Source organism: Acipenser ruthenus, chromosome 15 (genome assembly GCF_902713425.1).
Source record: "Acipenser ruthenus chromosome 15, fAciRut3.2 maternal haplotype, whole genome shotgun sequence".
Classification (NCBI taxonomy): Eukaryota; Metazoa; Chordata; class Actinopteri; order Acipenseriformes; family Acipenseridae; genus Acipenser; species Acipenser ruthenus.
This window is the reverse complement of record NC_081203.1, coordinates 1,986,723-2,004,087: the sequence shown is the minus strand read 5'-3', so window position 1 is coordinate 2,004,087 and position 17,365 is coordinate 1,986,723. Positions and strand designations below refer to the sequence as shown.

Sequence of the window (17,365 nt, the reverse complement as noted above, 5' to 3'; positions counted from 1 at the left end):
ATTTATAAGTAGAAGTAACATCACAGTGATGCCACTGACCTCTATTTAAATATATCTGGGTGGTGATTTTAGATACATATTAAGGGTTTTAATCGTGACATGTTCTATTGATCGATTAATCATCCAATACAAAGTATTAACACAATGCGGTTTACTGCAAAATTTTCCTAATGCCAGCTAATGTTTAATATACAGGCGTGTGCTTTGCCAGTTTGAGAATATCTGCTTACGTGTAACTGGAAGTCAGCCAGTTCAGGTAGACAAGATTAATCAGTCGATTCTTTTTTAACCGATCAAAGGTGTGATTAATCAATTAGTCACGAAAATAATGAATTAATAAAATATGAAGCTTTACTTTTTTTTTTTGTAGTTTTGTTTCTTTGTACAGTGTTGCTAAACAGCAAAATACTGATTGATGACAACCCCCTTACCTCATCCACAGCCCTGCTGCGCACCCACACAGTCACCAGTGCAGTCACCTGGGAGTAATGCTATTCCTTACCAGAGCTATGCAGTGGCTTTATGTATTTTCAGCTGGGTTTACAGACCCTGTTTAACGCTGGTCTTGACTCCTTTACCTAAAGTAACATACCAGGGTGCCTGATGGTTTAAATAGAAAGGAATAGCAGATCGTTACATCATTATCCATGTAGTCAATGACATCACAAGCACAGTCATAGATTTAAATAGAAATACATGAGTGTAGTTGCCATGGCATCAAAAACTTAGCATTTTCAAACACACTTTCCCTTGACAAAGGTATATTAAACATACCGCAACATTGGGAAGTTGGCTCTTTTGAGCAAAAATGTATAAATAATATTTACGTTTTTGCTCAAAAGAGGTTCTTGGGTGGCAGTGTGGAGTAGTGGTTAGGGCTTTAGACTCTTGACCGGAGGGTCGTGGGTTCAATCCCAGGTGGGGGACACTGCTGCTGTACCCTTGAGCAAGGTACTTTACCTAGATTGCGCCAGTAAAAACCCAACTGTATAAATGGGGTAATTGTATGTAAAAATAATGTGATATCTTGTAAGTTGCCCTGGAGAAGGGCGTCTGCTAAGAAATAAATAATAATATAATTCAAAAACAGCAAACAGCTTTATATCTAAGGAGAATCAGGATCCTTATTCAGTCACTAGCAAAACTTAATGAAGGAGAAAAGTAATTGATAAGATGAAAACTCACTATTTTTATAAACAAGTAATTTTCACTGGACCCTGGAATGTGGATATGTGCTTTGCATATCAGTGCCCCCTAGCAGTCATTTGGTGTACTGCAGTTAACTGCCGGAATGTCTGGAATGTTTCAATGTACCGTACATTATTAAAGCTTACACTGCCATCTGCTGGTTGAATAACGTACCTGCCCTGTAAAAGTGATTATATATGGCATTATCAAAAGTTGGATTACACAGCAAAAGATATGGTATTATTTGTAATTTTTACAAGAATACTGTCTCCCCCTCCCCTATGTAAATCCATTTAAATGAACAAGTTCTGTTCATATATTCAGTCTTATTTCATTTAATGAAATTGTTGACCAATTGTTGCAGAAACAGGTCAGTCTCCACTTTAAATCCGATAGCTTTCTGGGCCCTTTAATAGGCTATTTATAACCCCCAACTGCTGAAAGCAGTAAAAGGAGCATGCATGGAGTTTACGTCCGTACCACATACATTTTTCTTTGAAAAAATCAGAACACAATCTGTAGTTATGCAATTCCATACATTACATTTAGACAAAATTATTATTAATATAACAATATAAAGAGAACATTAAAATAACAGGTAGATACATGACAGTTAAAAATGCTCAAAAAAGGAGCCTGTCTTCAAATGAGGACAATGGCACTTAATGGGTTAAACAACCTTTGTCAAAAAGTGCACAGACAGCTAAACTAATGAATGTAGTTAAAAAAAATAAAATAAAACAGTGCTGTTTCTACAGAAAAACAACAAAATATCCTCACCTAAAAAATAAATAAAACACAGTGCATTAGAGCATTAATCAAGTACAATTCAAACACGTTCTAGAATACAGCAATAGCTATTTTGGCAAATAAATCCAGTAGGATGCCTTAAATCTAGTAGGTCTCAACAGCCTTACGGTGTGTCCCCTTTGCACAGCCTCCCTCCCCCATCCTCACCCGCCTGCTTTACAGCAAGGAGGAGGAGGAGGAGGAGGAGGAAGAGGAGGAGGAGGAGGGACGCAAAGAAGAGTCTTCGATTGCACCTCAGATCTATTCACAGCTGTATTTGCAAGGTGTTGCCCTACTGGCTTCTGGGGAGAGGCAGGCTTCTGATTGCACGTGTCCCGGTCCTGATTGGTCGATTTCTACTTCATCAGGAGACAGATGTGTGGACAGTCTGGTTTACTTGGTAGTGTCACATCAAGTGCAGAGATCGCTCAACAGACTGGCTCAGGGGTAGCTTCAGGGATCACAGTATTCGGGTGCAGCAACAAAATATCAGTTTTTTTTTTTTTTTTTGGATAGACAGTCCTGGCAACAGTATGCATTTCAGTACCAGACAGACTAACGTCTGCTAACAGCTTTCCTCACGGGACTGCAATGGGAAGCCCATCTCCCCATGGAGTTGCCTATGGGCTTTGCTTGGTAGCATATGGCGTGACCAGAATGATGCAGCAGGTGAGCAGGACCAAGGCCACCACCACAGATATTATGAGGAAAGTGCGGCAGCACGGTCGGCTGGAGAGCCACAGGCAGCCGCTGGTCTGGGAGGAACCCTGCGTGTCCTGGCTGGCTGGCAGCCCCACGTCCAGGCTGTGGCTGACCGTGCAGAGAGGGGGTAGCGACGAGGAGTCAGGGGGCTGCTTCACCAGCAGGCGGCCCTTGCTGCGGTTGAAGCGGATGCTGTAGACACGCTGCATGGCCTCGGGGAGGTAGGACAGGATGGCCGGGTTGTTGTCCAGTTTGGGGAGACCCAGGACAGGCAGGGTGGTGAGGTCCCGGCACAGCGGGCACAGGATGGTGTCCGGGGCCGAGGACTTGATGTTCATGCGCGCCAGGCACTCCAGGCAGAAGGTGTGCTTGCAGCGCAGCATCTTGGGAGCCCGGAAGACGTTGTTGAACTGGCTGAAGCAGATGGCACACTCCAGGTCTGGACCTTCCTCCCCCTCTGGGTGTTGGGGAGGATCGCACTCCATAGTGAGAGCAGTCAGAGCCGTCACACTGCACTGCAGAGACAACAGGGAAACGATATGAACATAATTTAGATCTTTTACTTAACATCATGTAATTAAGGAAACTACAACATGATATTGCAAAAGTCTACCGGAAACCATGACAAAAGCATAATATTTCATGTTGGATTTCAAACATGGACAGCTACGAAGCGGTGTGTAAGTCAATTTATTAGCGTAACATTATTCAGCAGGTTTCAACAACGTGAATTAATTCCACAGGGTGATGCATAACCTTTGGCCATCGCTGTAGAAGTATGCATTTGAAATTCATGTCAGAAAAAATATGTTGTAACAACAAGGCCAGTCCTTCTGTTTTCGAGCTGATTTGGATAAATATTTTTCAGCTGCTCTTTGCTGTGCTTTTACTGTAGTGGGAGAAAAAAAACACACAATCTCAAAGCTGGATCTGCAGCTGTGTGCACTTTGATTGGATTAATGTGGACAGTCAGCCGCATCTCGATGTGACTGTGTGATCAGGAGCCACAAAGCACGAAGCTAAACACACAGGAGAGTTGCTGGGCTTGGGTGGAAAGCATGCAAAACAAGCTCAACTTGCTTTGCATTCCCTGAGCTCTGTGGTGATCTAGACATGTCAATCTTATACTGCTGAAATACTGACCGACGCCATCTCAAAGCATTGGGGCAGGGAGTCTTCAGGTACCGGTCCCTGTGCTGTAATATATACATGATGTGTGTGTGTGCGTATATAATATATATATATATAATTCCCAGTGTGTATAGGTAACAAGCTCGGGTGTGTATTATTAAACTCATCGATAAATCAGGCAGGCATCAGACTGCTATGCAAGGGGAGTCTTATTGCCATCCCTGCAATAGGATCAATAGTGGGTATCTTTTTGTGTTATATTGTCAGCTGACTCCATTCATTGGGCAGTCACTTAGCAATCCATTGATCACAATGCATTTAGCTGCAGTTCCAGCTAGGGGACTATAACTCAGAACCGGTCAGGCTACACTTTAAAAACACTGTAAAAAGGTAAAGGGAAGGGGAAACAGCCTTCATATATATATATATATATATATATATATATATATATATATATATATATATATATATATATATATATATCTATCTGTCTATCTATCTATCTATCTATCTATATACACAGTATATTTATTTAATAACTCTTTTAAGCTAGTTACTTTTTAAAAGCCGAATTAATAACTGATTTCTGTTTTGTTCATTATAACAGCAAGCATGAAGAGAAGACACGGCTGTACAACGATTAAAGATCATTCGCGAGAAACTGCTTTAAATGTTAAATGTCAGAGCGCAGGGCTCAGAGAAAAGAGGAAACGCGTCTCTCTGCAGTGTTGTACTGCTCTGTCAAACATTTGCATGTTTCAGTTATTGAACAATACAAAGTCTGTGTTAGACTCCAGACCAGAGTAACTTGACTTTCGGCTGCATTTCGAATGTGAACTTTCCTCTTGCAATACCCTATCTGGACTGGGGGCAGCATCAATGCTTCTCCCCCTAAAAAACTTTACTGTGGCACACCATGGCAAAAGCACCGCAGAGCGTCAGATACATCGTCACGTTGTAGAGTCTACAATATAGACCATAGTTTACTTTTGCTATGCATTCATATATGAAGTATCAAAGAGGACAGAGATATGTATTTGAAACCCATTTCAGAGATATGTATAGTTTTATTAGGTAACTGGTTTATCGTGGACAGTGGTAAGCTTCTTTATAGGTGGTGCTGCCGTAGGTGGAGTTTTTGTGGGAACAAAAACATAAAACAAATAAGGGGCTGTGTTAGTTTGGTCTGCTAGCCTGAAAACAGCTGAGATTATTATTATTATTATTAGTAGTAGTAGTAGTAGTAGTAGTAGTAGCAGTATTAATCTTAGTAGTATCCTTATTGTTCTTGTTCCCTTTTTGAATACTCTTCAGTAATCGTTGTGCATTGCCAGCTGCAGTGTACTCACCCCCTCATGGAGATCTGTCTCCTCCACTCTCTGATCCGCACAGGTAGACGTCCTGGTGCCAGCAGGCAGGTGAGCTTCGTTACTGCCAGAGACAGCGGTGAGCTCTGAGATAAACAACAAGCAGGACCTTCCTTCCCCTTCTCTCCCCTCTCGCCCCACCACGGCAAAACAGAGCCAACTGTTCTCTTCCATTTGAATACTGCCATCATTTAAGGAAACATAAACAGCATAGGCAAATGAGTGTCAATGACGTGAGCTGGTGTATTATAAACTAACACAGTGTGCTCTGAGATACCATCCCCTTCAGCATCTAATAGGTATTCATATAATGACAGGGTCATTTATTTACAATGTACAATGTCTAATATCTCACAGCTAGAGTCACTGTGGTCTGCTATCTGACTACCCAGTGTTTAACCTTCTCATTGAAAGGTAGATTGAAACAGAACCCAGGATCTGAATATCTTTTAATATCTGCTGTGCAGGGCTGCAAAAATCCTCCCCACTAGGCCATTCGGTTTTACTTCATGTTTGCATTTCTTTGGTGTTTTTAGAGAGTTGCATTCATCTGTAAAGAGGGTCAAATGGAGGACTCAGCAGACAGGGCTGTGGGTTTTAGGAAACTGTATTGTCATCATGACCATCGTGGCTGACAAGGATGTTTTTCTGTGCATTCTGCAGAACTGTGTGTAAATGCATTCAAATCATGTTTATATAGAAGACAATGCAGCAGTCATGGTCCGGCACTGTGGAACAAAACACATGACAGATATAGTCAAGGAAGCATGCATTGACCACGATGTACCGTGCAAGATTCGATTGGGGGTATATTAAAATAATTTGGGGCTGCACCATGAACGTTATTCCATAAGCAGGGCCGGCAGTGGATTTGTTTCCAACCATGAGTGAAATAACCGTGAACACTCGTGGAGCATTCTGAAAAGAAAGTCATTCGGCTGGGATTACAATTGCATCAATAGCCCATGCACACTGCAGTAAATCCTAGCATGTTAGCCCCAGACAGGGCTCGCTGTGCAATACTTGCTCTAGACCCATTGTGTTGCCATTGCTGGTACTGCTGTAGTCTGCTGATGGCTTTTTGATCTAGGATTACAATGGGAGCCTAATTGAGATTTCGTAGGTATCACTTCTTGGGCATAATGCTAACCGCACAATGTTTACTGTGTGTCTGTGAAGTGCAGATTGAAAGTGAACGTTGTAGTGCTGTTTACAAAAGGTCACAGATGACTTATTTGGCATAATTAACAGCTATTGATTTTATCTGTGTTCTGTTCCCAATACACAGGGTGGGGACACTGGAGTTGAGGGTGTGTGGTTGCTATGTAGGAATGAGATACTGCACACTGAACACGCCAGGTCGAGTGAAAATGAGAGGAAAGAGTAAAGAAAGAGAGAAACAGTGCGTTGGAGGAGGGCTGGTTGAAAGGCGAGACTCTGTGTTGCATAATGGTTTCCAAGCAAACAGCTCTCAAACAGCTGAAGTATGAAGAGAAACAATGAGCCAGTTTAAAAGATTTAACTCCAGCTCTGAGTGGACAGGGTGAGAGGACTCCCGGCACATGAGGGAACCAGGACAGATTCTCCAGCAGTGACCCTGAACCTCAGAAAACGAGACCGGTAGAGAGGCCTGCTCCGATCTGGGGGCGTCTCGTTTTCATTCGCTGGTCTGCTTTACTCTGCTTTAGAAGTAACGAAGTTACCCTGCCTCCTGTGTTCAGCACAACAGAACAACAAAAAAAGGATTGAATAACTACAGCAAGACTTCCATGAAGTGGATGTCGGAGGCTGCCTCATTGATTTTTGAACGCCATCTTTGGGCTGCACTCTCAGCTGTCCTGGGCTCAGTCACTTACTGGGAGAAACTGGGGGGGGGGGGGGGTCAGATTTCCCAGTACCAGAGATGAACAGCTGCTGAAATCCCAACTGGAAACTCAGAGGATACCTTGAAAACCCCCAGAGCAGGATTGATCAACACACAACCTGGCTTGTTAGGTCTAAATCCATTGACAGAGCAAGGAAACGACATGCATGTAATACAAGCCTGACTGTGGAAATCTAGCGCAAGTCTGATTCAAGCAGCAACTAATTATGAACAGAGAAAAATACACGCGGTGATAAAGCCAAGCCGACTGGACAGCATGCAACAGAAAAGCCAAACAGAACTGGCTGGTGAGTGACTGTGTCAGAGGAAAGCGGTGAGCCGTCCTGTTTATAACAGCTGCCTGGGAGACTTTACCCCTCGTTACTCCTGTTTACCAGATCCAGTTTCAAACTGTCGATCACTCACGGCAGAACAATGGCTGTTGTAACTCCTGGTTACAAGATGAGTATACTGTAAATACATAAAGGCTGTGCAGATTTACCACACAGGGAAGTGATTCTAATACTGTGTGTTCGAGTGCATTGAGATACACACAGACTGGTTGCTGAACTGGGATTACGGGTGCGCTGTGAGACGAGATGAAATGATGGAACTTGAAGTTATATAGAGCTTTTCATCCCATCTGCATGTGCCTCTTGTATAATTTGGAGTGGAGCCATTTCACAGCCAGCACTTTTCACTGCAGCTTTGACATTGGCACTGGGAGTCAATCAGCGTCAATCTAGTGGACAGAGAGGAATAACCGGCATCCTTTCACCTTCTCCTCCTCGCAACCCAGAGAGGGGGGGGGGGCTCTCTATTTGAGATGGCCGAACTCCAGCCCCCTAACCTCGAGTGTCCCATCTGCTTCGCCCCCTATGACAACGCCTTCAAGACTCCCCTCAAGCTGCCTGTCTGCTCCCACACCTTCTGCCTGGAGTGCCTGTCTCAGATGTGCCTCTTCCTCAAGCCCTTACAGATCTTCCACTGCCCCCTCTGCAGGGCCCCTGTCCCTGTCCCGCCTGGCGGGGCTCCCAGCATGCCGCCCAACATGGAGGTAGTGTCCCAGCTGCCCCCCTCCCAGCGCGGGCCCCTGCATAGGGTCTGGCTCCAAGGGTCCCAGCTCTGCTACTGGAAGCTGCAGCCCCCCTACAGCGAAGGGCAGGAGGAACTCGGGCAGGACGCGGTAGTCCGGCTCCAGCTGATCCAAGCCCCCCCGGTCCAGCCGAGCCCCCCCAGGCAGGCTGACCTCATCCCAGTGAGAGCTCAGCGCAGGCTGCTCTTCAGACAAGCCTGTCGCAACGTCTGGTGTCTGGGCATGGTGCTCCTGATCTCCACCATCATGCTGTTCTCAGCCATCTTCTTCCCCGTTTACACAAACTGGCACTGGAATTAGAACTCAGGCAGGCCGGGCTGAAAGGGACGAGGGTAAGGGAGGTGGGGGGGGGGGGGGGGAGGGGAGGGGGGTACGGGTGTCACGTCCTTGGCTTGAGTTTTAAATGATAAGGGGGGGGTGGGGGGGGGTCAGATTTGGGGGGGTTTCAGTTGTGCACGGCTCTCAGATGACAGTGCCAGTGTTGGGCTAAAACCAGGCTTTTAATGGGGTTTTTTTTGTATATTATACAATACAAGAACATTATCCGAAAGTAGAAATATAAGAAATATTATTTAAAAAATCCAGGGGAAAAGCCCTTTGTTAGAGTAAGACATACGTTTGTAACGACCAGTTAGAAATACTAATACTTAATGCACTCGATGATTTTAGTGAAATCTGAACTATTTAATTTTTGTTTCTTTGTCTACATTTAGCGCTAGTGACTGTCTAATAGTTACGGATGAATTATGAATAAGAACCACAAAAAAAGCCTCTGTTTATTATGAGTCACAATCACAAATGGAGGATGAAGATAAACAAGGCTCTGGCACTGTGTAAGGACTGGCTTGGGCTGTGTTTTAGCTTGTTAGGAGACACACTGTGACAGGCTGTTGTTCCCGGCTCAGCGTGTGGACTCTGTACTCTAGCAGAGTGCCAGCAGACATGCCCTTGCTTGCTATGGCCAACATGTATACAATAAACTATTACAAGAGATTAGGAAACAACTTGAGTGAACTCGCTAGACTTGTAACAGTGGTTCTCAGTGACCAAGCTTGTTAAAGGACGGTTATTTTTCTGTTTTGAATGATTCAGTGGTCTTTTCAAGACTTTTGTCAAGTTATTGAAATAAAATATGTAGTTTTTTATGGCAAAGTTTAATACCCAGCGTGTCTGTGTGTTTCGTGGGCATATTTGTGTTTCTGCGTATTAAAAAAAACACTGTGCCCTATCTTTAGGTATGATTTCCATGCAATACTATAACAAAATGATAAAGAGCCGTTGTTTCCACAGAGCAATCCAACGGCCTTTATGTATATATATTTATATATACACATCGCCTCATCTCCTTTTGTATATTACCAGCTGTATATTCCTTCCTTCCTTTTCAGTGTCCTTCTTTTCTCATCGTGTATTTTCACAATCAGCCTTTACGCACCGCGCTCACCTACTTCGTTCAGGGGTCGTAGTTTTCTAAACAGCTAATCCCAAGATCCTTACTGAACACAGACTGCTAGTTCAGCACTCGGTTTGCACCATCAGGGAAATAAAACTGGCAATGGTACAAAACTACTGGGAAAACAGCTGGGACGCTTCATTTCTTACTGATGTGTTTTCGTTTCACAAAAATGGATCGCCCTTCAGTTAAGAGTTGCTGTTACAGCTTCCTTCGTGGCAAACCAGATTTTTTTTTTTGGATTCCCCTTTGTTAGTTTCACATTTAATAGATGAAGTCAGATAAGCTACCAATATATTTGTATAATGGACAGGAAACAGCACCCCCTGAATAGCAGCCCTTTTGCATTTTAAAACAAAGATTATTTTTGGCATCTATTTTCTGAAGTTGTGCTGTATTACAATTACAGCTAGAGTTCAATAGTATAATATATATTTAAAAAAAGATGTTTTGGCGAATGCACAACATAACTTGAATTAATGGCTCAATTATTATTATTTTATTTTTATATATAATTTATTAAAACATGTTTACATCCCCCCCCCCCCAAAAAAAAAAAAAAAAACCTACACAGGACCTTGTTCTTATTAAAACACAAGGGAATCTCTGTTATTGCTAAGTTCATGGTCACAGTCCTTTTAACCCTGAGGTAGGTGTTGTTCTGAAGTGGCCCTCTAGAGCTGGAGCACTTGGCTGCATCTCCGTCCTGAATGCTGGTAGATAAAGCTATGCCTCGCTCACACATGCAATGATCTGCAGTCCCTATGGCTGTGTGAGAGTCCTTGAGGTTTTGCTGTAGCCGTGCCCCCCTCCCCTCAGAATCCAGCCACCTCCCTCAGCTGCAGCCCCCCTGAGCTTGTTACCCTGAGCAGGTGGATCCCGGTGTTGAAACTGGCACAGAGCAGGCTGGAGGCGTCTCCGGCTGCTAGAGAGGAAAGGGGCCCCGAGCCGTCTAGGGATAGCGTCGCCAAGCAGGCTGGAAGAGAGGAGGAGGAGGAGGAGGAGGATGAGGAGGAGAAAACAGCCTGGGAACAAGCTTGTCTTTATTTGTTGCTGTTATTGTTGCGCGTGATACAAACCAACACACAAACATTAAAGGAACTGGCACAGAAACGTCATTTCTTATCGCTTCATTATTCCAGTGATCGTTTTCTACCCTCCTGGAAATCTGGCACGTTTAATAAAATCAGCAGCATATTTGACCTGAGACACAGTCTCTGAGAAAGACTGAGCCAGGTGGAATAGGGGTGCGCCAGTAATTTATTCTCCCCTGAAACGGTGATTTACACAGGAAAACTGTTTCAAGGGAGGGGGTGAAATTACAGACACACACCACGCGATGGCCATTATTATACTGGCTTAATTATCCAAGGTGCTTTTCTGGATATCAACCCATTTAAACTAAGTACTGACTATCAGAGAGCGGGTAAGCTGTCCCCAGTCCTTTCCCCCCAGCAGGTTGGGAGCGCTGGGTACCTGCAGTATCCCGGTTCCAGATCTTCACACAGCAGTCGTGGGAGGAGGTGCCGATCAGGGGGGACGCGGTGAGGGTGGAGGGCAGGAAGAGGCAGCAGGCCGTGCTCTGCTGGTGACCCCGATATTCACACACCATCCTGCCAGTCTGACGCAGGTCCCAGAGCTGACAGACAAAACAAACAGTAAAACACAATACAAAAAAAAAAACTGCAAGAGAGGCACGTCACCAGAGGTCAGCAGGATCACACTCGCTAAGCAACTACCGCAGTGCACAGAGCACACCGCGCTGGCATGGAAATACAGTAAGTGATTCACTAACATATGAAGCTTCAGTCTCACCGTGGCCTCACAGCCCTGTCCCCCGAAGCCATTGCTGCTGGTCAGGCAGTAGTGCCCGTCCTGGCTCACATCACAGTGCATCTGGATGTAATTCTTAGGAGGAAAGATGTGTGCAACCTGGAGTTCCCGGCTGTCCCAGATTCTGCAAGAGCAAAGCAATGCAAAGACTAATAACCTTCAAATACACAGACACCTGCAATGACGGCTGAGCCGATTCACAGCACGCACTGTACCGCACCTGATCATTTTATCTTCCGATGTCTGGACTATGCACCTGTCCTCAGGTATCCAGCACAGGTGTGTGACCTGCAGAGCAGAGACAGAATCCTATTTATACTATTTGTGCTTAAGAAACATGCTCATGTATAGCATGTAACTGTATTTCAGAAGTTTAGCAAGTTTTAGCATCTGATTGACTTGATCTAACATTGTACAATGGCTTGTTAAAAGAATTTTGTACACCGGATACATTTCATTTGATCTCTCTCTTTAAGGATGAATTAAATCAACATATCCACTATGTCGTTGTTTTTCTGCTGAGTTCATTGGAAGCTGGATAGTAAAGTGTTTAGAGAAGTATTGACTGTAAAGTGCAGGTGGAATGCAGCACCCTGCCTTCCTCGTGGACGGCACTCTTACCAGGTTCCTGGAGATGGAGGTTTTCCGCAGACACTCTCCGGTCTCCACGTCCCAAAGACACAGGGAGTTGTCCCGGGAACCTGTGCAGAGCAGCGACCCGTCTGCAGCACAAACAGAGGAACAACAGAAGCACACTAAAGCTGGGGTCTAAACCGAAGCGACTTTGTCTGAGCAACTCAGATCCGACAGTCAAAGTGCGTTTTTATTTGATTTTTTAAACTAGGGTACAGTGTAACATGGTAAAAGCACAGCAGCAATGAGTAAAACATACAAATAAAAATTAAAAAAACAAACATGAAGCACATAGGGAACGCATGGTAAATTGAAAAACGTCACAATGCAAATTCACCCTTGAGGGTTAACAGCTTTTGTTCGGGAGCGTTTTCCAGTTCATGAATAACGATGAGCTTTTCCCTCTTTGTCCCTGCTTGTCCCTCTTTGGCACGGCACTTCCCGCTGTGTGAGCTGGGAAGGTAAGACCACCTCTGCTGTGCCCCACCTTGACTGACTGCGAGTCCGTTCACCACCAGGTCGTGGCCGCTGAATTGCTGCACTGGCGTGGCATCACTGTCCAGAGTCCACATCAGGGCTGTCTTATCCCGGGAGGCACTGAACAGCGCTCTGGAGTTATAGCTGCACGCCACCTGAATCAAACCACAGGCACTTAGCAAGCCACAGGGTTGCAGGCTAGCCACTGCACTACGGGGCAAGAAATCCTTTGTTTTTATACAGCATTTAAAAAACCATAGGATAGGTGCTTCTCTTGCTTGTTTCTCTGGGTCACCCAGAAACAAAAAATCTAAAGTTCTGGTAAGACATGACATTGGTTTATTCTTACTCTATTTGCAGATAATCAATCAATCAATCCTTGATTTAGCTGCTGGATCTCTTTACACACGATGCCACTGCACCTGGGAACGTGGACACCTCTAAGTAAAGGTTACCTTGGTTACGTCTCGCGTGTGACCCTGAAACGTTCGCTGCATACAGCCGGATTTCCAGTTATAGACCACCACTGTCTGAATGAGAGAGAAAACAAGGAGAGAGAGAGAGAGACTATCGGAATCAAGCTCTCTGACAGCTGCACTCTCCCACAATGATGCCCTTCCCTGCTAGCTAAACTCATCTACCCCTCGTTAGCAGATTCGTGTTCGTACGTCACTGCCTTCCTTCTCGTAAAAACAGGAGAGGTGCAATCAGCAACCAATTCCCAATCACATACTGGGCAGTGTCTAATCTACAATAATCAATGCCTAGAGAAGAGTGTTATTCACAATCAAGAAGCAGAATAAATGTGTCCAGTCTTCACCTTCACATACCACAGAAAACATGCATGCGCTGGTATTATACTGTAATGTGTGTGTGCGGCTCAAAACAGGGCACCTGGGTCACTCATCGATCAGTGCATGTTTGATTGATGCAGCCGAAATAAAAACTGATCAATCCATTTAAATTGTTGCTATAAAAAGGTTAGCATTAATAAATAAATAAGGGTCCGTCCTTCTTTGAGCCCCTCAGATTGAAATGAGTACAATGGGCTTCGCTGGGAGCTGGGGAGGGGGGATCTACGCATAAGCGGGTCTTTACAAACCGCTGGTTGGAAGGGTGAAGCTTGCAGTAAATAAAGTGATGTTATCTCTACCTTATCCAATCCTCCGGACACGCACAGGTCAGAGTTCAGGGTGGCTACAGAGGTCACAGCATCGCTGTGAGCGGAGCTGTACCGCACGACCTTCTGGCCAGGGGCGCGTTCCTCCACAACCGAAACTGCCCTGGAAGAACAGAGTTTAAAAGACATTTCAACACGCCCAATGCTTAAGAAGATGCATGGTGATCAATAATAAACCCATCATTCTTTGCATCTCTAGAAGGTAGCGAGGCACCCCTACCTGTATATGGATGTGCTGCGTCTGCTCTGTAGCGTCCCCATGGCTGAGAGAGAGTCTAGAGGGCGCTGGTGGAAGAGTTCAGGTATAACTGTGTGTGCAGGCTGCAGGGGACACAGCTCAGCACAGCAACCAGCAGTAGCACAGCTCAGCACCACACTGACCAGCCAACCCAGGAACACACAAACCTGTTCAACTAAAACAGGGTGGGAGGGAGGGGGGAATGAAGCTGCTGATGAAATCAGTGTAGGGTAAAAACATATACCCTAGTGTTAAAGATGACTTTTGATAATCAAATCAAATTCAATACTTTTTAGTATATGAAACGTCAAAATAATAAAAAAAAAAACAATACTAATGTCTAATTTATTAAAAAATAAAAAATAAAAAATAAAACTGTTACGTACATAGCAGCAAAACCAAACCAAAAATACAAAACACATTTACAAACCTCAGTGGTTTACTTTTTCCAGTACAGTCCACATCGATCATTTGTATTTTAAATACTGTGGCTCATTAAAGTCGAATCCTATAGCACTCATAACGACACTGTGGCGAACACCATTCTCTGCAAAGACGTTCTCACCTAGCAGGGAAGAAGGATGCCGTTGTCAAATCGCACTGCATGGATAATAACAGCTTGATCTTATTAAAAACATTCATGCACCGTCTTTGTTTTTTGCACATATAAGAAAGTAATTTTATTTAACGTAAATATGCTTGTTTTTAACGTAACAGCGCACGAATATTATACATCTGTTATTTATTTTTAATCACGTTGTGTTATTCCCAACCCCTCCTAACGCTCGGGTCCATTTCCTTAGCGACGCTTTAGTAGTAACCAGGGGGCGGGGCATCTAATCAACTACGTCATGAAGTGCCTCAGGGAAACGGCTAACTCGTCACATGACAGGGGCGAGCGCTGTAGAGTAGTTGCAAGGAAAGAAGCATGATCGAGGTTTAAAAAAAAAAAAAAACTGTTGTACAAATGTTCTGCTTTGTGCAAAGAGAATTTAGACATGGCACGGTCCGCAATGGCTTCACACAGCATGTGTCACCGTTTTAGACGTCCCCCTCTTCTCCTCCAGTCGCTGCAGCGAGGTTCCGGTCGGGGGGGGGGGAGTCACATAGATGAGGAGCCACATTAATAAGATCACATCAGAGATTCACACAAATTACAGAAGCAGACTGGTTGGGTGAGTTCAAGCAACAGTTCCTGCTAGGAGAATGCAGCGTTAACATTAACACATGTGAAAGGAAACGTTAACGAAACGAACGTGTGTCACTCAGAATCTCGACGTACCCGACCCATCATTCCAAACGGAAGTTTGTCAAATTTTAAATGCGCAGTATTATAATATTGACAGCATGCGCTCTGCTACGACTAGTACAGTACTGCATAACTAGTGACAGATAATAATATTAGTAGGTGTAAGGTCGTTTGTTTGCCAAGGAAACGTTTGTAAATGAAAAATGACGGTGCAGCGCTGCTGTGGTGTAGTACAGACGCACGACTTTTGTTCATAATAGTTAGGAATGCAGTTTATTTTTTACATGCAAGTAGAGTTGACCAAGATCTGAGTTGTAGTTGGTTTATTAGTTTGTTTCTTGTATTTAGAGTATTGTATCCACTCGAGTAACATGGCCCTCCTCGTGTAACAATACTTTTCAATGTATTGTTGGGACGGGTTTGCACTGTTTTGAACTACCGGTACATTTTACACTTCCTAAACTGTTTGAGCACTAGCTACCTTTGATGTAGCGCGTATATAATGTAACGAGAAGGTTTGTAAATACTGCGCAAATGCAGGAAGTAGTACGGTGGTGCAATACAGCGAATAAATATAATTGTGACAAGCTGCCTTTTTTTGTGGCCTCGCTAGGTGTCAGTGTTGCCTCGATTGAGGTGCGCTTGACTGACCGCTCTGTGCTACAGATGTGCGTAACGAGAATGTAGGGTTCACCAGGCCACGTGCAATGCCTTGTGTTTTTGCTGTTCTGCTAATGCCGGGGTACCACAAAAAAAAACAACTGTCAGGGGCCCCTTTGTCTTTTAAGCCAGGTGAATCCCACAACCTAAGTAATTGCCGTTAGGAATTGCACAGGTGCCCTGCCATGTGTACTGCATCATGCAAATATTAAGGTTTTAAACCCGGAGTCTCAGGAGTGTGTGACGTGTTGTCTCTTGGATTTGAACAGCTGGCTGTTTGAAAGTGTTTGAAAGTGCTGGAGGTGGAAGTTTACTGTAGTTTATCAATAGAAGCAGAGACTAAGGCCAGCTGAGCTAAAACACTTGAGTGCAGAGGAGTGCCCAGCATTAAGCTGCCTGTTTGCTCTGCTTGTGTAAGAGCTGCAAACAGCCAGCCTGTGTTTCAAAGCCAGGAGCGTGTCTAGGTCAGTTACACTGTGGGGTTTAATCGTGACATTTTAACAAAAACTGTAACCTTGAGATTCCCTTCCCTCGATTTCAATGAAGTGCTTTGCAGTAGTTTACCAGCCCTGTTGTACCGCTAGGTCCCCAGCTCTCTAAATGCACAGCTTGCTGATAAGTTTTTACCTTGTCAATACCTTCTAAAAGGTTTTGACAAGGTCCAGCCAGGGGACTTTATCGACCTGAAAAAAGAAACGAGGACCAGGGGTCACAAATGGAGATTAAATAAAGGGACATTCAGAACAGAAAATAGGAGGCACTTTTTTACACAGAGATTTGTGGGATCCTGGAACCAACTCCACAGTAATGTTGTTGAAGCTGACACCCTGGGATCCTTATTCAAGATACTAACGAGCAAGATGGGCCGAATGGCCTCCTCTCGTTTGTAACCTTTCTTATGTTTTGTTGACCTCCTTCAGAACATCATGGCAGGACATCTGCTGTGTTGGAAAACAATGGAAAACAGGCATCACCCTGGCGTTCCACAAGTACCTACACTTGTGAAACAGCAGTGAGTGGAGGGGATGAAAGGGAAGATGCAAGTGTATCTGTTAAAAAAGGGTGTGTGTGTGCGTTGATGTTTGGGGGTACGTTGATGCTGAGTCTCTCCCAGCTGGCTGCAATGCTGCTTGGATTGAGGTAGGGCGCGTGCCTCTGTTGTCTTCCTAATTGGAAGGCATTTGAATAACAAAAGCATGACATCAAGCCAGCAATCTGTGCCACAGTGTACCCCCACCCCCCCACCCCCCCCAGGAACTGAAGCGTGGAACACACTCCTCAAGCAGTAATGCCCCCCCCACCCTGGTCTGGAGCGATCGCTTTCCACCCCAGTGTCCCGCTCAACAGATGCTCACTTTGCTTCACGCACCCCCAAGCTCACAGACCCCTGAGCAGATGTCACAGAGTAACGCTGTTAAGAGAAGCCCCGGTTCAGATCAGAGCAGATCAAGCCGTTGATATCTGCAGCCCTCTGCCCTTCTGGTTTCCGATTTCCCCTTCCATCT

General features: G+C 44.6%; 3 protein-coding genes across 9 annotated transcripts in view; 1 reads left to right on the top strand and 2 right to left on the bottom strand.

The window, feature by feature from the left end:
- Window positions 1-1,705: 1,705 nt before the first annotated feature.
- On the bottom strand, window positions 1,706-10,514 carry LOC117396848 (E3 ubiquitin-protein ligase RNF183). Its single transcript, XM_058986762.1, has 3 exons — window positions 10,454-10,514; window positions 5,160-5,358; window positions 1,706-3,194 (listed from the first exon to the last, which is right to left on the bottom strand). The coding sequence occupies exons 2-3, from the start codon at window positions 5,349-5,351 to the stop codon at window positions 2,598-2,600; spliced, it is 789 nt and encodes a 262-aa protein (XP_058842745.1). The 5' UTR covers window positions 5,352-5,358; window positions 10,454-10,514; the 3' UTR covers window positions 1,706-2,597.
- Window positions 10,145-14,827, bottom strand: LOC117973872 (WD repeat-containing protein 31-like). The gene is made up of 10 exons (XM_058986761.1): window positions 14,382-14,827; window positions 13,934-14,126; window positions 13,687-13,816; window positions 12,989-13,063; window positions 12,544-12,688; window positions 12,045-12,145; window positions 11,644-11,711; window positions 11,406-11,547; window positions 11,067-11,229; window positions 10,145-10,566 (listed from the first exon to the last, which is right to left on the bottom strand). Exons 2-10 carry the CDS (start codon window positions 13,972-13,974, stop codon window positions 10,406-10,408), a joined length of 1,026 nt encoding a protein of 341 aa, XP_058842744.1. The 5' UTR covers window positions 13,975-14,126; window positions 14,382-14,827; the 3' UTR covers window positions 10,145-10,405.
- A 172-nt stretch (window positions 14,828-14,999) lies between these two features.
- LOC117396723 (exonuclease mut-7 homolog) overlaps window positions 15,000-17,365 on the top strand; it is a 50,400-nt gene continuing 48,034 nt past the window's right edge. For 5 of the 7 annotated variants that reach the window (XM_058986759.1, XM_034928087.2, XM_034928088.2 and 2 more), the window contains exon 1: window positions 15,001-15,126. The gene's annotated coding sequence lies outside the window, so the exon portion shown is untranslated. Of the gene's footprint in view, window positions 15,127-17,365 lie in introns of all 7 variants that reach the window. The other 2 variants (XM_034928089.2, XM_058986760.1) reach the window with 2 other exon arrangements.